We start from the raw sequence: 24,923 nt of genomic DNA, 5'->3' as shown, positions 1-24,923 counted from the left end.
GTTTTTTTGCTAGACTTCACCAATGTGAACTACATTTGAAATGCAAACATAATGTAGACCAGTGACAATTTGAAAAAATGTGTTTGTTTTTTTTTTATTTGAAGTTTGACTGAATCAAATGATAGCCTACATTCAGTGCTCACAGTTTCCTTTTCTTCCCTAAATAGTATTTAGCCTTCCACTTTCAAATCTCAGTTTTCTAAGATACAGCTAGGCTATATATTTTTAATTGTATCTTTTCTGAATCCCTTTGATTCCTTATCAAATTTTAGATGTTGCTTCCATTGGAACGCTGTCAAAAGTGGTCCAGCTGATAACAAAGGAAGTGATCTCCCCCATGGCTGTACAATTGGATTTGTGGCTAAGGTTTTGCATGAACATCAAAGAATAATAAAAAAGGCTAAAACAAAAAAAAATACATTTTTAGATTTAAGTATCAATATAAAGTCCCCACCTTTCCATGCTTAACGACAAGAGTTTGTCAATAAAAAATGTCCAGGAGGCTGCAAGGAGAAAGAGATGGAGAGTGTATTTGTAGACAGAGAGCCAATAGGTGAGGGAGGGGGAGGGACTTTGGGAAGTGTGTGTTTGCAGTAGTGTGTAGCCTACGTGGGTATGTGCCCCATGTGCGCGCAAAAAAAAAGAGGGAGAGAGAGAGAGAGTGAAAGACAGAGAGAAAGAGATAGGGGGACGTCCTTTCTACAGTGGACCTGTCACACACAATATTTAGCATGAAGTCAACCCCCCCCCCCCTCCCCGCACCTCCCCTCTCCAACCCTATACTATGTGTGGGGATCAAGCCTCACTCCTCGACAGCCTTCATGTCTGACAGCACAGAGGGAAGAAGAAGAGGAGAAAAAAAGGAAACTGACTGAAGCTTTTTTTCTGACTTTTTGAAACACCGGGGAACTTTTTGTCCATGTCACCAGCAAACCTGAGGCCAACTTACCCATCAGCCTGCAGCGAAGCTCTTTGCCTTTTCTACGGATTAATATAACCAGACCGGGATTCGATGTAAGTGCCAATAACCACACTGTTTCTGTTCTTTCCTCTTGTTTTGTTTGTGTGCGTCTGGGTGCGTATCCAGTGCGTTTTTAGTTGTGTGTAAAAGCTGAAACAAATCTAAAGCAGTGACTTCTTTAACTCTCTTCTAATGTTTAATAAGAAGCTTTTCGTTATCCCATCAGCGCCATGTTATTTATGTACTAATTGAAGAACAGCTGTCAGCATTGAAGTGCTCTGGATGTGACTCGAAACAGAAAAAAAAGTAAAAGCAGCAGTTTGTTTTTGGGTGTGCGTCCATGGAGCACGCATGATGCTGAATGCGACACGTTATGAATGTGTGTGTGTGTGTGTGTGTGTGTGTGTGTGTGTGTGTGTGTGTGTGTGTGTGTGTGTGTGTGTGTGTGTCAAAATTGGTGTCTCCGATTCAAGAAAAATATACATTACATTATTACAATTTTATGGGACTATTTTAACTCATCTTAAAGACACATCTGCGTTATCGAAAAACAAAATATTTCAAGCAAAGACTCTGCAGTGTCATTTTGGCTTTGCTTAGTTTTTTGTTTTTTTTAGTAGCCTAACACAATGCCGTGATTTCGTAACCATCAGTTATCAAAGCCGTCCTGTATCAATGAATCATCCATATAGCCTAGCCTATATAGGTAGGAAAAAGTAATTTAGGTAACTTGGTTAAGCTGCGCTTCCAGGCCTAGAAAAAAAATCAGTTTTCCTCTTGTTGTTTAAGGCCCTCAATGGCATGTTCCTTCGTTTGTTTCCCCCAGAATTGTAAGACTTTGCAGAGGCGGACGTTGTGAAAATATTTGGGAGGTCAAAATATTTGGGGATGTTAGTGAAATTGATAGGTGGCAGGTGGCTGCCGGGGCCACAGGAGACCACGGACAGAAAAACAGAGCAGTAACCCCCCCCCCCCCCCCCCCCCCCCTTCCCGAACTCCAACCTCCCATACACACGGTCACAGACACGCACAAATACACACTCAGCAATCGCACATCCATGACTTTATAGGCTATTGTTTTCGTCCCCTTTTTTTATTTTTATTTTTTACAAACATTAGGACTTAAAATGTTCCTGTATTTTGACGTTTTAATATTAAGGTTGTTCAGTCTTGACTTTGACAATAACATTAAGATAAATATTTTGCAAACAAGAAAATAATAAATTAAAATGTAATATTTCCAGGTGGAGCCTCGAAAAGCAAATCTCGCCATGGAATTTTCTTTATCCTAAATGTTTCTTTCTTTTTAGTTTTTAGTTTTTTTTTTCGTGAGACCGAATTCATTTCATTGTTTAACCCAGCATCCATTTTCATTCTTTTGTCAATTAAATATAGACGTGCATAGAAATAAGCCTATTGTCGTTAGACATTTAAAATGGAGTTTTAAACCCCTTTTGGGGCCCACAAGACGCGATTTATTTTTATTAATTATTCATTTTATGGTTGATTTTTTTTGATTTTATTTTTTTTTTTACCACCAATAAACTCAGCATTGTAAGGTCTGTGCTGCTTTTTTCTAACTAAAGAATTTATTTTGGATTTGTTTTTATCAATGTACCTATCTTTAATTATTTATTCTTTTAAAATAACAGTTAAGGCAGAGTAACTCTTGACAAATCACCTGTTTAGATCCCTTTTCAGGAGGCCTTCAGTAAGAAGGCTGGCCTCTTTTGCATCTGTCCCGTCGGTCAGGACGTATGAAAATAAGATTTGTATGATCGAAGTTCTCGTTTGGCCTCAGGGTGCAATGTAAATCTCTCTCTTTTAATTATTAGCCTATCAAACCCAGTGTAACAGAGGCGAGACTGAAGGCCATGGCCTACGAGGCCAAACACTAACGCATCACAGTGTCTCTATTCGTCAGATAAACACATGTATATATTTATTTCATTTAAAAAATGTTCCATCACTTTATTTTATTTTATTATATAAATATAAAAAAACAATCTGATTTTGATTTTTATAACAAACAAATATGCTTCAATACGAATCTGAAGAAGGGAAGCTGCATTTGACCTTAACTAGCCAACCTGTGAAATCACAATATAGGCTAACAAAGCCCGGAAGTTACAGCCCAATGTGTGCATTTTTTTAAAAGCAGTAGTCAGTTCAATTCATTCATCAAATCAATCAATAAATAGGCTAGCTAAAATAAATAAATAAATAAAAGGAAAAGGAAAAACACTTAAAATTCCTTAATTCACATTCTCAATAACAGCGCACAGCTTCAGCCGTGAATCCCTTCATTGTTAACCTACAAACCTAAAATATTATGATCAAATGATTCTAGTTCTGTTTATTTTATAATCTTTTAATTTCCTATCAATAATTAAGACCTCCGTTTCGCTGACAGAGTCAAATCAGATCAGTGTATTTTTTTGGTCCGTGGTAATAACTTCTCTCTCTCTCTGTTAATCACTGTGCTGCAGGAGCGCGCGGCCTCTCTCTTCAATCATATGCAAATGTCTGTTATAGGAGGGCAGAAATTAACATCTACAAACATTGGACTGAAATTCCATCTGCTGCCTCTTCGAGGAGGCCCTTAATAAGTTCTCAGACAGCAAAGTGACACACATCTTAATCAACTCTTAATCCCGGGAATTAATTCTCGTCGCGTTTATGAATAATTCCCGGGATAATGCCTGCAGTCCGTGGAAATGCAAGCAAGCTGCCGCGCGCACCGCCAGATGGACCCGCGCAATCTCCCGAAAAAATGAGAGGATTTTTTTTTTTTTTTTTTTGCCTCCATCATTATGTTTTATATTATAATCACCAGATATATATATTTTAATGAGAACCGTGTCACCGGGCGCATGCTTATGCAAAGCGCTCCAGCTAATGCAAACCGGAGACTCACGCCTTGCTGTTGATTTGCGTCCACTTTCTGAACAGGAGGCCAGCAGCAGAAAAAGTAAACACGCAACACCATCCAAACGATGTTTTAGGCTTTATTTCAGCGCACAGAGGCGGCGGAACAGCGTGTCAGGTGGATGTGGGGGTGCAGAGGTGACTGCTATAGTGGCACAGGTGCGCCAGGAAATAGTCTGAGCCATACAGGAAGAGGAGGGTTGGCCCTTCAGTTTATTTATTTATTTAGATTTTCATAAACTTTACGGCAGAGCACACAAGCACAGATATTCTTTCATTATTACTATGATCAATGTGCCTGTCTTCTAAGTATGCTTGTTAGCTCGGTGTTAGCTTGTTGGTCATACTGAGCTCACCGGGAGGGGGGAGAAGGGCTCTTGATTTTGGAAATATAATCATGTGGCGCCCCTGCTCTATGTGTATTTAAAATGGGGGGGGGGGGGGGGGGGGGGGGTTACTGACACCTTGTTCTGGACAAAATGACTGGCTTGCATCACCCACACGCCCCTCACTGCCAAAGCCAGCCGGCCTCTCAGCACCACATTGACACCAGGCTGCCTGTCCATCCATCACTGCCACAGTGGATCAAGTCCCCCCCCGGACTGGCTCACATTCATATTTCTGACCAAAATACTGAACCTTGCTGCGACTAGACTTCACAAAGGGACAGCTGTTGCTCTGTCAGGCAGGCGACTACCCTGACTGACCTGATCCAGCAGCCACGGGACTTGTTTGTGGAGGTCTTTGCTTTTAAAACCCTAAAAAAAAAAAACCAAAAAACAGCTTTATCCAACACAGGTAACGCTGCTTTTAACCAACACTTTATGATCTCTTCTTCAAAACAATTCAACAGTTTGCTGGTGTGTGTCATTTGTTTCTTGCTGCTTCATTTTTTTTTAGTTTTGTTACTTTGAAATAAGAGAAACTTCTGTTTTTTCCTCAATCAAAATGATATATAAACACATTTTTAACCTTTCTTTAAAGATGTCAAGCAGCAAAGGTCACATGTCTGTTGCTGATGTGTGCCCGATGAGTAGCATTTTATCTTGATCTATCAGATCATAAATGCTGAATTGTCAGGGTACAGGGTTGTTTTAAAGGCTTAAACACAAAGTATAATAAACGTAAGATAAAGGATTCCAGTTTTACTGTGCTTTAAAATCAGTACTAAAAACAAATACATGTACATAAATAGGTCACATTTTCAAAGCACCCTTTGAAATCCAATACCAGACAGAACATTTGCTGTTATTTAGTTGTTCAACTACAAAAAGAGGCAAAAAAATGCAACAATATTTGTGCGGCTATGAAGAAGGGAAAACCGATCTTTCTGACCCACATGTCAACTTTAACCCACAAATCCATATCAGAGGCTCATTAATCCGACGCACCAACACAGAGGGAGCGTGCTTACTGAGGTAATCTCTCTTCTGGGAGAGTCGATCTGATCCTTCTTGTCTCGCGTCTTTTTTTTTTTTCCTTCCCAGAGCCTCTGGCCGACAGAAGAATACTCATTTTCCTGTCTCCTAATCTTTGGGAAAAGCTCTGATCATTCTCACGGATGCTCAACAAAAAACAGATGCAAATGTCTTTCTCTAAAGGCACTTTTGTTAGCAGTGACAAATCTAAAATGTGCAAAGGACAGCATTTTTTCTTTTTGGAGGCCGCTGAAGCGATGTTTGTTGCGGCTGGAATAAGTTTGCAGATGTGTTCGATGGAAGAAAACGTGGACTCACCTCTCAGATGTCACAGAGATTCAGTGGTAATAAGGTGCTAACCCTTTAATCAGAATATGCAGGTTGGCTTTAGTGCAGCATTATGATGCTTTGTCGGAGTCACTGACACAATGTTAAGTGGGGGTCAGGGAGAGTTTAAGGGAAAACTTTAATAACTTACAGTGTTTGTGTGCCAAGTTCACATCATTGAACTTACTGAGAGAGGAGGAGTGCAGCTCAGTGGGAGCTGCTTCGAGAGCAAATTAGTAAATTGCCTCCATATGTTGTTTTTTTTTTTTTTTAAGTAAAAAAAATGAAGTGGATGGTTTAAGTAATAGGATAAGATGAGATAAACCTTTATTTTTCCCACAACGGACATGTGTTCAGTGTTACACTAAAGAGCAAGTATAGGCAGAAAGAGCACACAGTACACAAGATTTCATGCACTATTAAATCTTTGAGGAGCCGAAGCAGAGCTGCAGTTGTAACAAATGGAGTCTGAACATTCACAGTTATAGAGAAAAAAAAAACTGTCATGCGCACAGTGTATAAAAGTTCAACATGTTATTGCACCAAGTAAGTTTTGAATGTTATTGCACACAAGTATCAGAGGATATATTGTGATGGATATTGTAATATATGGAGAGGTTGGAATTGTTTCTAGCTTGTGTGTGTTAATGTATTGATATATATGGTTTTACAATTTCATACATTTTCTGTCTTGTATCCTCGTGTGTTTTTAGTGTTTGAAGCTTTCTCTAAAGTGGAAGTCTGTTTTTTCTACGAGAAGTTTTACAGTGAAGAAGGACAAACTCCGTCAGACCAATACCAATGAGAAATCTGTGTGGCATGTAATATTTTTAATACATTGTATGACTTTGTCAACGGGAGGACTTCAGTTTCAATTAGTGTTCAAGATGTGAAAAAAAAGATTTTAATCAAGCTTACAAATATCTTTTTGAGATAAGTTTGAGATAAGAGCAAAAAACAAAAGTCAAGAAATCACAAACAGGAAAGTGAACCTTTAAATGTATTCACTTCATTTAACATGATTATATGTTTTATTAAATTTGTTCACTTCAAAGTTGTACTGTAACTTGAGACTTAAACAGAGCTGGTGCTCTCCTTGAGGACTGCGACAAAGTAGACAAATAGATCATTATTGAATATATAGCACAAGAACATCACTTAGAAACAAATCAACCAAATATATGTCACTAAATCAAACAATACATTTTGAATCTATTTAGATCAAATTTACTGAATAAATTCTGACATGATATTTTACAAATTGAGCAGGTCAGGACTATGATCTTTGAAAAATATTTTGGAAAAAGCTAACTTTAACAAGCTATCACTTGGCAACAGAGCATGGCACATTTTCCTTTTGACAGGCAGAACCAGATTATTGGAGGACATTCATCTGCTGTGATTGGATACGGACATCTCACTTATTAACTGCAATTATTTTATTTCTAAGAACACAGATCCTCTTCTTCTTTCATTAAGACTTTCAGTGAGAGGATTTACCATTGTCAGCTCTAACATATTTGGAGTGGCTGAAACGGTCTTTAAATGCTCATCCATTCCAGTCAGATAGACGCCCACCAATAAGCCCGGTGCTGCTCAAGGTTTCAGCCTATGAGGTTTTTTTCGTAGATTAATTTCGGGGCTCTCTGTTAAACACATTGAATGGACGTCTGTATGAAATGTGCTATTGAAAGAAATTTGAGTAGAATTCAATTTAAGGATAAATTGATGTCCAAAGAGCGCAGAGGGAAATAATGTCATTTCAGCAACGTGAAATGTCGACTGTGAGTCTGGTTCAAGAGTTCAATCCAGTTGTACAATGTGGTGTGTCTGTGTGTGTGTGTGTGTGTGTGTGTGTGTGTGTGTGTGTGTGTGTGTGTGAGTCTCTGTGGGATTGAGAGGGGGGTGTTTGATGCCATGCCATTCTCAGAACCCTGCCTTCGCCCCTGCCAGGATTCAGATTTAACCCCGGCAGAAGTCACATGTGACTGGCACACAAAGGGCTGGTATGGTGGCAAACAGGCCACGGGGAAACTCTGCTGGGGGAGGGGGGGGGGTGGGGGGGTGGGGGTGCATACTCCAGAGGCAAAAAGATTTGGTGGGTGGGTGTTAGGGCGGGTTGACAATTGTGTCTTACCCCTGAAAAAACTACATTTGCTGCATCCAAGTATAACCAACCCCCCTCCCTAACCTGACGGCACACTGCGTCCAAACAGGCAGCCAGGGAGCCTAATACCCGACTCCGAGTCACTGTTTGATTTTCAGGGATGAGGTTTATCGCCTTTTTAAATCTTTGATGACATGGACTCATTGTAGCCCACAGCTGCCTTAAGACTCTCCTCTAAACCTGTAAACTTTGGGTTTTACTCAGCCACTGTTCTGGGAAATGCAAAGGTAAACAGAAAAGGAGGGTAAACAGTAACTGCACGCACAGTTTAGGTTGGCTGAGCCTTCACTTAACGCCTGTTTAAACTCTTTTATTCTTCCATGTCGACATGTTTCCTACATTTGATACTGAAACTTGTCTGACTTTTTTGAAATACATTTTTAAAGGGCGTTACCTTCCTTTACTTCCTACATCATTTAATAGCATTTCTGATGAAATATTTACAGATGATATGCTTCTTTTGGACTTCCAAAGCATAGTAGCTATAAATCATCCCAACACTACATCATCTTGGATGGAGTGTATTAGGTGTGTGTGTTTGAACGCCCCAATATATTCAAGGTGTGAACTGCCCTCGGATAAATAAACCAGCAGCTATTTTTGACCTCCATTGAGCAACAGTTCTATCGCAGCGGCTGGAATTGGCCTCTAAAATGTCATCATGTATTTTACAGCAATAACTCAATTGCTCTCCCCACGTAGCCCAAAATAGAGTCAACTCAGGGCAGGTCCTGTTATAGCTGCTTATGTCAGGCTCGTATAAAGGGATCGGGATTACAACCACAACCTGGGCTGAATGGAAAGATGGAGGAGAAAATAGAAGCAGAATGTGCTGCCAAGTTAAACAAATACACACACGGAGCCACATCAAACGAAGGCATCGTCATTTCAATAAATGAAACTTACATCTAAAAATCAGTTATCTGCAGGAAAACAAGGTCTGTTCTTATTTTGGTGCATGGGGGACAAAAGGTCAGCATTCTTTTACTCAAAACCATGGAAAAATGTAGAACAATTATTCAAATAGTGGGGCATCATCCTCAACAATATGCCTGTGTTATGTCTGTGTTTAAGCACACAACAACCTAAGAGTAAATCTGTGTTTTTGTTTGCTTGGAGGTTGCAGAACTCTTCCAAGGCCTGAGTATTGTCAACATTTTTTTTTTCTGTGAGGCTGCAAAGAAAGTTCCAACAAACAGAATCAGAATATCAACTTGATGTCTGACAGGCCAAACCCTGTGCAACCAAACATGAGTCCATGTTTAAACGCTTTCTGCGGACTGAAATGAAAGCATTACCAACGATGTCATCCCTTCCTTATTACCCTCGTCTTCATTGAAGCAGTAGGACAGTGAGAGGGGTTTAGAGGTTTTACTGAGTTAAGGAATAGCGTCTTGTGGGACACGTTGTGTGTGTGAAGGCGCGGAGTGATCCGGAGTGAGAAGACAATAGTGCATGTGTGCAGCGTTGTGGTTTTCAACAGGAACGTGTATAGGCCTACACACAATACTTTTCTGAATGTCTCTAAAGGCACGATCACTGGCGATCAAACAAATAGCCTAAATGATCCCAAAACAGCAGGAAATAACGATGCGAGTATGTAATTGTTGATGTTGATGATGTTGCCCACAGAGCACGTGAGTCCTCTAACGTGTTGTGTTTATGTGTGTTTGCAGAGCCTGGTTATGGATTTTAACCTGCTGACTGACAGTGAAGCCCGCAGCCCGGCGCTGTCGCTCTCTGACTCCGGGACCCCGCAGCACGAGCCGGGATGTAAAGGCCAGGACACCAGCGGTCAGTTCCCACCTCACCCTGGGCTTTGTGCATAATATAGACTGTTTCCTTTTTTTTTTTTTTAAAGAAAACTTTAGGCCCGAGTCATCACATCTAGGCCTGCTATAGCCTACGTGGGCCTAATATTAACAGAGCAGCATTGAAGTAAACGAACACAAACTTCTAAACTAAACATAATAATTTTAATAAAGGCAAGTAGCCTACATAATAATAATAATAGTAATAATCATAATAATAATAATACCCTAATAATAATAATAATCCGAAATAGCAGCGAATTTCTTTGCAATAGCTTTAATGAATTATGAATATGCAAACTAATTATTTTTTCTTTTAATATTAGATTTTGCAGTCGGTATATTTTTACAGTATTACTGCATTGCGTTGCATCTAGAATCAAGAAGAAGAAAAACAACCTACTACACTGCGATCAGTCGTTTTCTTTTAGCTTAAGCTCATTTCCATTATTTAAACTGAAAAGGGATGTGCATGATTCCACTCGTAAACGTCTTTGCTACGTGGACTGGTTAATTGGAGCTTTATTTTCTGTCTTTACACAGCAGCCTCTCTGCCTCAGGCGCAGCTGATGGCCTCTAATACCACATTATTCATCTGACTTTGAATATGAAAATGTATTCCAATCGAGACAAACTTATTTCTCCTGAGAGCTGCAAGCAGAGTCAGCTCACATTATTAGCCTTCATTCAGCACTCTTGGAGAAATGATTATTTTAAAAAACCGTCAAATTGATTCGATTATAATCGTAATTTCACCACGTTTAATCAACAATATAGCCTAATCTAAATACATAATAAAAAGGAATAGTTATTTAAAGTGGCCTATAACAAAGTGATGACTCAACGTCCACTTACTGTTTTTATCCTTGTCGTGGTCATGGTTTGGATATTCTTTGTTGTTTTATCATATTCAGTGCTGTTATCGAAACGTAAGTCACGCGATAACAAGAGGTCGTACACGTTTCTAATTAGCCTTCATAAATGCTGAGTCTTGATTGGTGGACTGCTCAATCACACTGATGTAGGCTAAATGCTGTTTACATCACGCATACTGAGGTCCTATATGATCAAATAATGATGAAATGATGAAATAATGATCTCATGGATGATTATTATATTATCTAATATACATTTAGTTAATATAAAATATAACACGCCCTCCACCTCTCTGTCAATCTGCAGGACTATCTGGTGGTGTGTGTGTTTATGTGTGTGTAACCTAATCTTATTGCTAAAGCGTGTGTGGTTAGAAATCCAGTCGTAACAAACTGTCAAACACAAACTATTTCGGTCTAAAAATGCTTTCATGTTCCTCCTCCTGCTGCTGCAGACTTCTTAAGAGGGACTCAAGTAGCTCATATAGTCTCAGAGAATTTATGATGTGCTGTCTATGAACCATGTCTCTTCTTCAGGTGTACTGCTGCTTTTCATTGGGTCTTAATGTCAGATGGATTAAACAGAAGAGGAGAAACAAACAGAGACACTTTGTACATAAATCCTTCGATGACAGATATGTCCGTAACATTTCTCTGGTTGGATTGGATGGATTTAAAACGTAAAACCATGATCTAAGGAATACCACTTCAGGAAGTTCTGGTTATAATGTCTAGTCATTCAAATGGTGCCCTTATTATTATGATTTATTTCTAACTATAAAACTAATTTATATGTTTAATAATCAAATCCATACAGTAGATTCACATTAATAAATCCCCAGTGATTTAGATTTGTATTGAATGTTTTGTTCAATAAAACTTTAGATGATTTATATTTTTAAATTTTACTTAGGCTAATACATTGAAAAGTATTTGAAGGCTTTAACATTTCTCTCCCTAAATGAAATCACTGCAGTCTTGGAAAAAATAAATCAAAATTCTGAAAAAGTGCTGCATACGGGGTTGCATTTTGAGATGTCTGAGCTCAGTCTTTTCACACGCAGAGGATTCCAGGAAATAGCCCCATTGTGACATCACTTTGTGGCAGTAAAAAAAAAATTGACTTTTCCAAAGATGACCAGGCTTTATGTGAATCTGTTTTCCCTTTAAAAGCAGAGGGAAACAATATGGAGGGAACACTTTTATCCACAGGGTGATTTCCCTTTCAAGAACATCATTGCTTTTATACTCTACTTTATGACAGCTTATTGTTGCCATTTTCCCGTCTTTATAACACAAACAAAGCACATCTTTGAATCTCATTAGTACTGAAGCACTTTCTGGCTGCCACACCTTACCACACCGGACTGACACCCGTGCCTCAGGCAAAGGAAAACCTCACACCCATCACTGAATGATCCACAATGTGGCTCTTTATTAAAAGCGTTCTCTCTGAAATAAAAGGCAGAGCGCCTGTAAAAAGCTGACTTTGATTTTAACCCTTGAGAGCTGGTTTAACAGATTGTTCTCAAAAAATAAATCTCCTTTTGTCATACATCCTCACTATTCCTTTTTAATGATGTGTACAAGACAACTGCAGCTCATGTTCTGTGAATATATTCTTTTGTTGTTTTTTTAGATGCTGAAAAGTGATTTGGTTAAAAGCCTCTCATCGCCGTTGTTTTCCAGGTTAAATCCCTCTGAGAAGCTGACCTGGAACAGCTCTGTCATGTCGGCACATTATCAGTCAGATTGCTCCTATTGTTGCTCAGCGCATTGCTGCCCTTTCCTCTGTATTGTGATAGACTTTGGCCTTAAGTGACAGCTTACCCAGTGTCAGTTTACTGCCAGATAACAGCCTGGCTCTGGCCCTTATTGGTTTTGCTGGTGGCCCTGCGGAGCCTCTTTTTAAACCCTGCTGATCATTTGGAGCTGCTCGGAGAGCTAAGCCCTCGCCAAACAGAGCCCAACTTGCCCGAGTCACAAAAGCCTGATCCGCAGGATTAGCTGGCCAACTAATTTCACTTCTTTCTGTGAGGTCCTTAAATTGCAGGAGTGAGAGGAGCCCTGGCAGACATAACATGGATGTGTGGTCCTTTAAAGTGGCTGCGCTGGGGGCCAAATGCAATCACTCAGTGCTCCTGCACATCTTTGAACGTAATGCAGTGTTTGGAATCGCTCTCTCCTGGCAACGTCACACCCGTCCAGTGGGGCGGAGAGATTTCACATCGTGTTTGATCTGACGTTATCATCCATCGCTTTCAGCATAGTTTGGATAGTGCTGATGCAATGAGGCAGACTGAAAGTGTCAGAATAATGGACTTTTTTCTTATTGATAAAGGATGTGCTTATAGTTCTTTTCATTCATTCAGACTGTACAGGGAAATAAGCAGATTTGCTTTTAGGTGCATCCTTACTCGGTTTGAGTGACGTTTTCCCCTAATATCTATTGAACACTCCGGTAACAATTGTACAAGTCTCTTTGTATGCTATGAAGGAGCTCGTTTATAATGAAATATGGGACTGACTATAGGAAATACACTGATGATATTAAGTTGTTATATGTACTCTTAATTGACAACATTTATTCTAACCTACCTGGGCAGTCTTATAGTCAAAGCACAGAAGGACATGTGGAAACCAAATATATAATAGAGCCTAAATTTAAGACATTTGAAGGAATAAACGTTTAAGGAATTATTTATTCATGTTAACTATGATATCTGTGTTAAAAAAGGGATTTCCACAATGCTTTGTCATTGTAAAGCTTTAAGCAGTTCATCCAAAACAAACTTTACATGTTTACATTTTGACTTCATGCAGAGGCAAATTGTGCCTGAAGTTAAGTAAAAAAATAGATTTTCTATCATATACTATCTTTACACCACTACATGTCATGAGTAAAATGTTGACAAAAACACTAACTAGAGTAAGCCTGTGAATGATTGGTTTCTGTATCAAACACAGTGATGATAAACTCAGGAATGATTTGTAAACGTGAAACTACCCAACGTTATCAACAATGTGTCCACTTTAACCAGAGAGGCACTGAAATACTGAATTATTGAAATGACATGAAAGATGATATTAAGTTATAATGAGCACCTCTACTTGAAATACTTGAATCACATGTTACTTATACGATACAGATTATCTTTCAGATTTGACGATATGGACTTCTAATTGTTAATTTAATCAGGATATGTTTTTGTTTTTGAAGCTAAATAACCGCTGTCTCCCTTTAAGCATTTCTGTGGTGCACAAACAAGTCAATGGCTTTGGGATTAATTATGCAATGATCACAGCTCTGCCTCACTGGGAGAGGGAGGCATGGCCGACAAAGCTATAACCTGAAGTCTCTGGGTTTACTGGGTGACGATCATTTTGTCAATTAACTTAATTGCAGATCTGTTTTTAAAATCATGTATGTGTCACTTAGGCACAACACATGACTTTTCTGGTTTGATGAGGGGTCTAGTGTTGTCTTTTGAAATATTGTGTATTCTGTGATTCTCTGTTACACACTACATAAATGTGTCCCTATTATGCGTGTTGCCTAATAATGGGTTGATCCAGCCCCCTCAGTGTACTGAGTCAAACAAGTTAGTAACTGCATCATCAACTATCTCTAAATGTCTCTAACTTTAAAATGTTGACAAGTACAAAAAACAATAACAATCTTCTTGCTCACTTTCAATGACCTGTTCTTGCAAAAGTCCACGCTAGCTAGAATTGATTAACTTCAGTTGCTATTTTATTTCTTCCTTTTTTCACATTCTCGTTCACTTTATTGTTGTCTTCTTATTCACAACATTGTGATTGTGAATGCACACCTACGATGTTTGCAGTATTATGCAGTGTGTCAGTAAACCATCTTCAAATTATCCATTGATGATACTAAAAATTGATACTGTTTTTATGATTAAATAATAATAAACCTTGATAATATTGAAACGATAGTTTGTTCTCAATTTGTATTCACAGTTTATTTCAATAAATTCTCTGAACTATTTAAACGAAATGATGAGGGAGGTTTGAACTGGAGGTCTTCATTATAGTTTTTCCAGAGCTTTAACACACATTATATTGTCTTCATCCACAGTTTGAGGTTTGCTGAGTTGTCAGTATTTAATACTATAGTCATAAAGTTTTATGTAAAAAGTGTTTTTCTTAGCTGCCCCTCCCATTGCCCTAATCTAACATTTCCTGCCTCTGTGCCTGCAGACACAGAGAAATCCCACCAGAATCAGCTGGATGAGTCGAGCGCTGAGGACGGCTCTCTGAAGAAGAAGCAGCGGCGGCAGAGGACTCACTTCACCAGCCAGCAGCTCCAGGAGCTGGAGGCCACCTTCCAGAGAAACCGCTACCCCGACATGAGCACCAGAGAGGAGATCGCAGTGTGGACCAACCTCACAGAGGCCCGCGTCAGGGTGGGTACACACACAGCTCTGCACCTGACAGTTTTCATTTTGACTACAGCAGCTGATTGCAGGCGTGAAGTCCTATACTCTCTTGTTGTGAAATTGTATTCAGAATGGAGAGATACAGAGCAGGCAAAAAAAAAAAAAACCAGCCATCACTCTGACTCCGCAGCTGGAAAATCTTTCATCCAACTTTGACCACATTAAATTGTTACTCCATCTGGACTCCCTGGCAGTCTTTTGGCTTCATGAAATCTTCTCATTAGAAGGTATGATGTTGTTGGATTAAGGCCTCAGAAGCATCATCCTCTGAGGAAGACTATACCCCCTTTTGAACAGCCTTCATAAGGGGAAAGGGTTGTAAAGACAAAATGAGGGAGCAATAAAGATGGTGCTGTAAGAATTGATGTCTGTGTGAATGGGTTAGTGAGGGTGACAGGACAGGGGTGTGGTCTTTTAGAAGATGGTTGATGTGTGCGACCCACCAGCAGTTACCGTAGCAGCTAACTCAAAGAAAAAGAAGGAAATGAAAGTAAGCAACTATGTGTTTGTAAATGATCAGAATTTATTCTTTTAAACCCTGCTTTGAAACTTACGAGGTGGCAGGAATAAGAAACCCTTTTTGTTTTAAGGCTGACCTCTTTCATCATGTTTGATCAAAGCCTTTAGTAGCTGTAACAAACTGATCAGTCTTTACTAGCCTTTAAAACTGGCTTTAACTTTATAAAATCACAAGTAAAATACAGGACACAATTAGCTTACCATAAGATATGTGAGAAATGTTTTTTAAAAATTGAGAAATTCAATGTTTTCTGTATTAGGTATGATGCCGTATTCCATTTCACTGTAGCTGAAGTTCACACACTAAATGTAAAAGTCAGGGGTGAAGCCGAGGTTGCCCACACACAGTGGTTTAGTCATTGTATCTATATGGAGCAGGAGGACACACATTCTGATGGACGACAATACAATCGCTGGCCTGCCCGACAAGCAATGGATCAAATTAATGTTGGCTGGTTGAAAGGTCACATAGCTCACACTCTTGGTTGTTATTTTGAAAGGACAACAGTCTGCACAATGTCTCCTACTTAATGTCTATCAGTGGCCTTTTCCAACCCCAGATTCCTTCATGCTCAAAATACTTCACCTGTCACATTGATTCATGGGATTTGTCACAGAGGTGTTGTTAATCATCAAAGTTATAGTCTGATGGAATATACTGATGACACTCCACTGAGGCTCTATAGGGACACTTGGTGTGATCTATTGAATTGATCTATTGTGAAGTTTCTTTGCGACTTTGATGACATTTTGTTCACGACTTGACTGAAACACTTTTACCATTAGGCCGTAAAAATGGCTATATGTTACAGGTTACCAGAGTGCAGAGGTTATATTAACCACAATCGCCAAATAGTTTAGCCTGCTCATATGCTATCATTAGCTTATTAGCACTAAAAGAGACATATCACTACCAAGGTGTGATGCTAATGTTACAATAATCAATAATTCGAATCATCCTGGGAGTATATAAATTGTATATATATTGTTGCTTTATCAGCAGCCTGCTCCCTGTGTCACTTCCTTCATCAAAACATGGACAGTCTTGTTGGTGACGGTCTAGTTTTATTGTCGGTCATATACAGGCATCAGTTTAAATTTCAGTCTTTTTCATAACCAGCTAAAAACTCCCCACTGGAGCTTTAAGTCACATACTTTCTGTAATGTACAAAAATATAAGGATTACAATCTATGTGACTCTCACATGTTGGCCAACATGCTTTGAAGCAGACATCATCAGAGCTCTTTGGTTACGTCATACAATCTGACATCAGTTAATGTTGGAGCTTTTTAAGATATTATTTGATGAAACTCTCGTGCTATCAATGAACCCTATTACTGGTTTATAAAAAAAAAAAAGAGCTGCAGACGAGCAACTGAATAATCCCAAGCCTTTACCACAAACCTGGAAACAGCATTGCCGCAGAGTCATGAAAAAGATTGGGTAGCTTCTGTCGTCTGCCGTGGACTTTCCCCTGCTGTAACTGGAATGGAAAACTCAGAGTCATGTACTTTATACTCATATTAATGGTCAACAGCATTCTGTTACTATAATAACCGAGGACTGGATGATACTCTGCATGCATGGCGAGGGAGCAGAGAGACGGCTGAGTATCAACGCAGGACTTCAATAAGATTCATCAGTGTGAAATAGATAGAAAAACATTTGATACCAATTAGTTTTAATGTGAAATAAATACATGAGTGTAAACAGATGACATGGAGCTGTCTGGAGAAGACTTCCTTTAAAAGTAAAAAAATTAAAACTGTTAGAAATGAAATGTTTTTAATTTCTAAAACCCTCTAGAAAGATTTTTCCACTAAAGCTTTAATCCACTTAATTTCCTCCAAATATAGGACCGAAGAACGACAAATGAGCAAAATTTCTTTCTCTGACATTTCCTTCATTGTGATCTCGCTCTTCAAATAAGTCATTGATTAGTTTTAATAAGCCTCTCCTAAAATGACTGTTTGACGAGACACTTCAACTTTCTTTCTGGGATCAGTATGTCTTTCGGAAAATTCTCGATGCATCTGCACACAGTCAGACTGAGAATATTTGAGAGAAGTTAGGGTAGTCTGACTCAGTGGGTTGAAGACTAGAAATGTGTTGACTTCTGACACTTTGTGTCTAGAGGTAAATAACAGCCTCAGCAACTATATTATAATTGTTGGCAAAAAAGACATCTGAATTATAAATAAACTTAATGTTCTCTCTGCCTTTTAATTGACAATTGGGCAAAAATAATTCATGCTGTGTGCAGGTCCCTTATAGCAGGAAGTGTTCACATTTTGCTTCATATATCTTACTGACTCAGACTGCTGTTTGTCAACTTTGAATCTAATCTGACTTATCTATCATGGCATCCAATCAGCTGTTATTGGTGTGTATTGAATGGCTGACCACTTATAAAAAACAGGTCTTCTTAGAAGGGGCACTCCTAGATTTACTTTAACAAAAAAAAAAAAACAAAGCACAAAAAAATCTTGACTTAGTCTTTAGAACTAATGTTACGAATGTGTATCAACAACTTTTGTCGCTCAGACAATCTTCTCTACAATGCTCACAGTTACAGTAAAATTGAATAAATAATGAGAAGTGACCACAGCTAGGGTTATTGTTGAATTTATATATTCCTGTATATACATTTTCCTAAGACAAATAAATGTCAACTTGAGAGCCACTAATTTCACAAAATAATACAATATAACAGCAATATCATCTCTGCATGGTTGCACTACTCACCACTGCACTATTGCTGGGACGTTAATTTTTGTTCAAATATATATATATATATATATATATATATATATATAACCTGTATCCACATTTAAAAGTCAAGATATGTGGTCGACCAGGTAATCTGAGTCAAGGCTTGTTAGAACATTTGAAATTATAGACTCAAATTTTTGTTTTCTTTTTGGCTTTCCTAGGTATGGTTCAAGAACCGGCGTGCCAAGTGGAGAAAGCGGGAGAGGAACCAGCAGGCAGAGTTATGCAAAAACGGCTTTGGAGCCCAGTTCAACGGACTCATGCAGCCCTACGATGACATGTACACGGGCTACTCCTACAACAACTGGGCCACCAAGAGCCTAGCAAGCAGCCCGCTCTCCGCCAAGAGCTTCCCGTTCTTTAACTCAATGAATGTAAGCCCTCTGTCATCCCAGCCAATGTTCTCACCCCCCAGCTCCATCCCCTCCATGAACATGGCCTCCAGCATGGTGCCCTCAGCGGTGGCTGGTGTTCCAACTACAGGGCTCAACAACCTGGGCAACCTCAACAACCTCAACAGCCCGTCGGCACTCAACTCAGTAGCAGTGACAGCAGCCACATGCCCTTACGCCACCACAGCTAGTCCCTATATGTACAGAGACACCTGCAACTCCAGCCTGGCCAGTCTGCGGCTCAAGGCCAAGCAGCACGCCAACTTCGCTTATCCAGCAGTGCAGAACCCCGTGTCCAACCTGAGCCCCTGCCAATATGCTGTGGACCGGCCGGTATGAAGGAGCAGCTTCAACGAGGACCCCTGACCCAACCGACCAGCTGTAAGTCCACTATCACCCAAGCTAACATCTCCTCAGTTCCATCTGTAAACTGCCAGATGTGATGCAGGCTGGCGGATTGTGTTTTGATGGTACTCTCAGAATAACCTTTAAAACTGACAAACAAACAAGTAGACACGCCCAGATGGACCACCGTGCTTCAAAGGAATTCTCTCCAGATTGTGAGACTTTGTCGCTGAACTGACCAACTGCTTCAAAGGATTTCTAAAGATTATAATCCACTTTTTTTTCCTTCTTTTGAACTGCATGATTAGAGTAAACGTAGAAATCAAGGGTAAATAAAACATGGATGCTTCAACTGGACTGGTGGTCAACATCTTGGCCCATGATACCAAATGTGATCTTTGCTTCTATGGCAGGAAAACGGACCTGTGGTTGCAATGCGGGAGAAATGGAGGATGTATATAATGGACTTTTTTCTGTTTTGTATGTGACAAAAAAATATATGAAAACGTACTTTAATGATGAGAAAAGCATGTTCTTCAAAAGCAAAAGGCCCTAGGTTGATGTGCTATGAGCACATCCTTTAGGAACTTGAGACTTTTTGGTGAATTCTTCTCCCCATGGAAGGTCATATGTCAAAGGTCTGCTTGGGTGAGGGGAGGGTGGAGAGTGAACACATTAACCTCAAGTGGTGAAACACAAAAACAACAATTTAGTCATATAACAGAATATCAGCAAGATTTTTTTTCAAGTAAAACTAAAAAGCCATTGACTATATAGATTTGTGTGCTGTTATACAAAGGGAGTCCATGACTGTAAAAAAAAAAAATGTATGTAAGAGTGCAGTTGTCATAACAAAAAAAAAAAGAAACAAGCTTTTTTTTCCCGATGTAGCCTGCTTTGTCTCATTAAAGAAACAATTAAAGGAACCGTTTTTATGAACTACAAATTGCCTTTGACATTGAGCAGATTGGTACATGTCCTTCAGTATCACTTATCTATATCTATAGCCACTGGTGTACCACAGGCCAAAACATGATGTCCTCACAACAATGAGCACAGCACCATGGAAACCTCAACTCACTTCCATGGCAACACTTGCGCAACGATAAAAGAGAGTAGTGGGCTGGAGGGAGATATAGATGTTCCCGATGCCGCTCTCTGATATGTTTGACCTACACTCCGAGCGCTAACCGCAGGCTATCCAGTAACACAGCAGGAATTCACAGAGGCAGCGCCAGGATTACATAAGAGCCTTCAAGGAGCGAGGTGTCCCAGCGGAGCCCAAACGAGGGGTTAGCAGCCCATCAATCCCCATCAGCCCCTGCAACTGTTTATTGCTCCGACATTTCCGCTGTTGTTGTTTTTTTTCTTTACACTGATTTCTACGTGAATTCTACAAAATCGTATTTTTAGTCACTTAGCATTTTTTTAATTGTTTTTTCATGGGGGGGGAATCTAATAAATCATCAATTCTGCAGTCAATAAATCCACACATATTCTTCATCAGATATTACAGCTTTAACTTGACTTATACGGCTGAATGAAACAACATGAAATATTTAAATGAATCCTTGTGAATGTGTTCTCGTCGAAGACAACTGACTGGAAAGGTTTTAAAGCTGAAGTGAAAAGACGAGAGAATAATTCGACAAAATGATTTATTAAAAAAACTGTTTAAAAATTACTTTTCATATCAGGGAAAATTGGTGGTTTGACAAACAATCGTATGACTCAATGTTTGTCCACTTACTAAAATAACTACAAGTAAACTGCGTTGCCAAAAATTATAACTATGTTGGAATAAACGTTTTTGAGTCTGTGATTTGAATCTTCCTCTGACAGAGTGTAAAAATGTAGAGATGAAAGTCTCAACTCCTTCATCTGAATGAAAAATAACATTTTGTCTTTTGAACAACAAATAGACAAATTTAATAATTTCACATTTTTCTATAATTTGTTGACAATAATATATTTTTCAAAGGCATGTGAAAGAGCAGGGTTACAAAGACGTCTCCATATTAGAAAGACTAAATTCTCCAACTAAACTCAGTGAAAAAAACATCAAAGTTTTCCAAAAGAGATGTAAATCTCGACTTCATATCGTAAATATAAACTGTCATCAGTGGTAGCTATGTGTTAACATGCAAAAATACAAACTCAGAAAGACTGTAACCTCGGACCAGAGCAAATAATCAGAACGGCCTGAAGAATACCTGTATCAAACCTGCTGCTGTGCACCAAATCCAAACAATATACATCAGATTAAAGCAGGTTTGAGTCTTAAGTGTGTTGACACATGTGGAACATTGACAGAATTATTAACTCACAACACTTTCAACCATTTTTAGATTATCTCTGGGAGATTTGATAACCAGCCCTCTGATTAATGCTAAAAAAAACTCAGGTAAAGTCTAATCTCTGTAAATTCAGACTTGTCAGAGTATATGCAATAACATATAACATCACAATTGGACACTGTTTTTTGATTATTCTTTAATATTAGCTGGAGAGCAGGATAACATAATAAAGCTGTTTTATGTGGCATTCTGAACATATATAATTATTTATTTTGACAAAAACATTATTTCATGTTTGTCTGGAGTCTGATCAAAATGTTTGGATAGAAAAAAAAGTAAAGGATGAAGTTAAAGGATCCACACATATCTAGGACATTTGTAGTTTAAAATATACATCAATAATCCAAAGTTCTGCCTCATATATCATCGATTGGAGACGTTAATATCAATTTGTGTAATTTCAAATGTGTTCAGGCTGACAATGATAGATTGAATGGTTTTATTAAAAACAGAGTGTGTTTAAAAACAGACTTCTAAGAGAGAAAAGCGGCAGAGAGAAGATCCACATGAACTCTCTGATCTGACAGCAGCAGTATTCTCCTGGTGACCCTGAAGCAAACCTGTTTTGTGGAGTGATGTGAAGCGGTCACAGTGTGTGCTCCTCACCGCCACAAAACACACACCACAATCAATATTCCAGCAGAGGGTCCCTGATGTTTACTCACAGGCCCAAACTACGGCAAGAGAACAGAGAGCACAGAGCGTGGTGTGGAAAAAAAAAATACAGAGGCAGAGGAAGTTCTAACGATTACCTCAGAGAATAATGCAGAGTGAAGACAAAATATCAGTAAGAGGAACTAGAGGTGGAACATTTAGAAGGAAAATGTGGTCGGACAGGAAACGAGGGCTACTGTTACAATGGTTTGAAATGAACAAAATGAATTAATCACCTGGATGTTTTTTCTTTATTATTCATTATAACAAAAAAAATTGCAAACACCCTGAAGGAATGCAAAAAAATTCAATTGTATGGATTATTTAGAACACAGAGTTACCTCTGAAGTAGTACAACTCGTACATCTCTCCAAAGTGAAAATCAATGCAAACAGAACAAATAACAAGAACGACTACACACTGACAGTCCAATGTTAATTTTGTTTCATTTGAAACTCTGGCATTGCATACATTTTTTTATTTGCAATTAATTGCGTGCTATTTTGTCCCTTTTGGTGCACCATGGATAAACCTCCTCAGTGTCTCCCTGTAGTCTCAGTGATGGAAAAGAACGACACTGCTGCATCTTTAAATGCATCTTTCAATTTCTCCCTCTCAGACAGCTCAGCTGACAAGTCAAAATTAACATCCACCTTATGACATCAAACATTTCACTTTTCACAGTTCCTTTTAACTGTTTTCATTTAGATTTAGATCATTAACAAGTTCCTTTTTCTGTGTCAATACTGTAACCTTCGATCCACCAGAAGGTCCTTACTTTATTTCAAAATAAAAGCATTGTTGAATTCAAACAGCAAGTGAAGTACTCTCAGCTTAAGAAGAATTCAAAATAAAAATCAATTTTTATTTTATAATGCGATATAATAGAAATTCAAACATGCAATTACAAATGTGACTACTCAAGATCAACTATTGAAATGTAGTGATTATTCACAATAAAATACTGTAATTGTTTGACAACCCTAGTTGAAACGTCAAATGTCTAACAACCTCTTCTCTTTCTATGAAAATCAATGTAGTTATACATTAAATTTTATAAAACGGGCTGACAACAGACATTCCTGATCACTTGAAGATTCAATTAGTTGTAAACCTGAGCCCAGATGTATAACAGCATAAACAGCATGTCTATCTTTTTTCAACCTCAAAAAAATGACATGCCATATATGAAAGATTGTTGGATAACAATTCATCTAAATTAGTCGTACATTTTATATATCTGTTTCAGGAAACACTAAAGTGCAGTTCAAATCAACTTCCCTACCTTTGTTTAATGTTTGGACTTCCTCTGCAACAAAAAAGATCTATTATTTTTTCCCTTTAAAAAGCTCAGTTGTTTCTTGTAGTAGTTTTTATCAAATGTTACTCTAACAGGAGGAAATAGTGAATTTGGTGGGGACTTTGATTGGCCCTAGACGAACAGACAGCGTAATCACTTTTGAGTTTTTTCAGTAGCAGATGACTGATTTGTAGCATTTACATTTTAACATTTTAACATTTTGTTTCATTAGAGAAAGTGGAAAAGTTGACTCTTGGTGGTCTACAGTAGCAGGTTAGACAACTATCTCTACATGGAATAAAAAGTCTGACTTACCAGTTTGACCTTTGCAAAGATAACTTCCTGAGATTGTTGCTTTCACTGACCCTGATGTGAATTAAAAAAATAAAAACAGATAGAGGGTAACAACACTATTGAAGTGACACTTCAAGGCTCCACTAAATCTATTTTATGTAAAAAACTGAAATGAGATTTAAATGAATTAAAGGGAAATAAATCGTCAAAACTTTATGATATAGAAAAGTCCCCAAAGTTTAAAACAGTATATCCTATGATAAGCCATTCTCAACTCATGAAATGCCATTTTTTACATGGTATAGCATGAAGTTCAGTATAAACAGCAGAAGTAATGTGTTTCATCAGACCCTCTAAATCAAAGAAACGTCGTTAAATTCAAGAATTAAAGTCAAGCCTGCTTTACTGAGACACCCGCTGTCCCAGAGCAGTCCAGACATTTCCCTTGCAGAACATTTCACTCCAGACACATTTCAAAGTCACAGAAAAAAAAAAGAGAACAAAATGCCACAATTTTTATTTGTCTGTAAGAACTCGATACAGACAACGTCAGTGCTGCACTAAGCCAAAACTCACAATGACACGTTTCGGTGCAACTAGATCCGTCTGCAAGCCGTCACTGCTGCTTCCTGTGGACGAGGATCACTTTTACAGACAGACAGTTCACATCTGTTTCAAGCCTCTGATATACACCCCGCTGACATGAAGGGGGGAGATTAAGGATCATGTTTTATAACAGTTTCACGTTATTTAATACAACAACAATCAGGCTGCAAACATTTTATTCAAGACTTACGATGCCTTCAATTTTTTTTAAATGCATGCAGGATGACCCTTCTTCTACTGAAATAAAGCTTCATAAAAAAAACATTATACAGTGACAAAGCAGCTTCATTAACACACAGTTTGAAACACAGGTCAAATATTCACATGGATGTCAGAGTGATTAATGTCAAAAAGTGATCATGCAGGATTGTTCTTTATTAAATGTGGTTTAGAAATGCTGTTGATGTGTGTATTTTAAAAGTAGTTGTTAGGGTCACTGGATTTTAGCTGATCTTAAATCTGCTTTATGAAAAGAGTGTCTCATTCTAATCTGAGGAAGTACAGTGTAATTGCATTGTGATATATATACATATATCTATAATTAACAGTGAAGCACAAAACACCTTCATGGTAATTTGTGGTGCAGGAAACAGAGAGAGACAGAGTCGTTCTGCAGACTCTTAACTGTTTGTTCTTGGTAGAGGATTAGAAAAAAATTAGAATTGGCTGATACAAGCTTCTCAAAGTTATTAACGAAACAAAATTACTTTTGGTGATACTTTTTATGAGCTGT

General features: G+C 38.5%; 1 protein-coding gene across 2 annotated transcripts; it reads left to right on the top strand.

Moving 5' to 3' along the window:
* The first annotated feature begins 785 nt into the window (after positions 1 to 785).
* On the top strand, positions 786 to 19,910 carry pitx3 (paired-like homeodomain 3). 2 transcript variants are annotated; one of them, XM_020626741.3, is made up of 4 exons: positions 786 to 1,014; positions 9,478 to 9,595; positions 14,712 to 14,917; positions 18,404 to 19,910. In XM_020626741.3, the coding sequence occupies exons 2-4, from the start codon at positions 9,487 to 9,489 to the stop codon at positions 18,971 to 18,973; spliced, it is 885 nt and encodes a 294-aa protein (XP_020482397.1). In that variant the 5' UTR covers positions 786 to 1,014; positions 9,478 to 9,486; the 3' UTR covers positions 18,974 to 19,910. The 2 variants fall into 2 exon arrangements, with proteins under 2 accessions (XP_020482397.1, XP_065815826.1); XM_065959754.1 differs by lacking the exon at positions 786 to 1,014 and adding an exon at positions 4,530 to 4,687.
* Positions 19,911 to 24,923: the final 5,013 nt, after the last annotated feature.

Source organism: Labrus bergylta, chromosome 10 (assembly GCF_963930695.1).
Source record: "Labrus bergylta chromosome 10, fLabBer1.1, whole genome shotgun sequence".
Lineage (NCBI taxonomy): Eukaryota > Metazoa > Chordata > Actinopteri > Labriformes > Labridae > Labrus > Labrus bergylta.
Note: the sequence above shows the minus strand (reverse complement) of the source record. Positions and strands in the feature narration are given on the sequence as shown.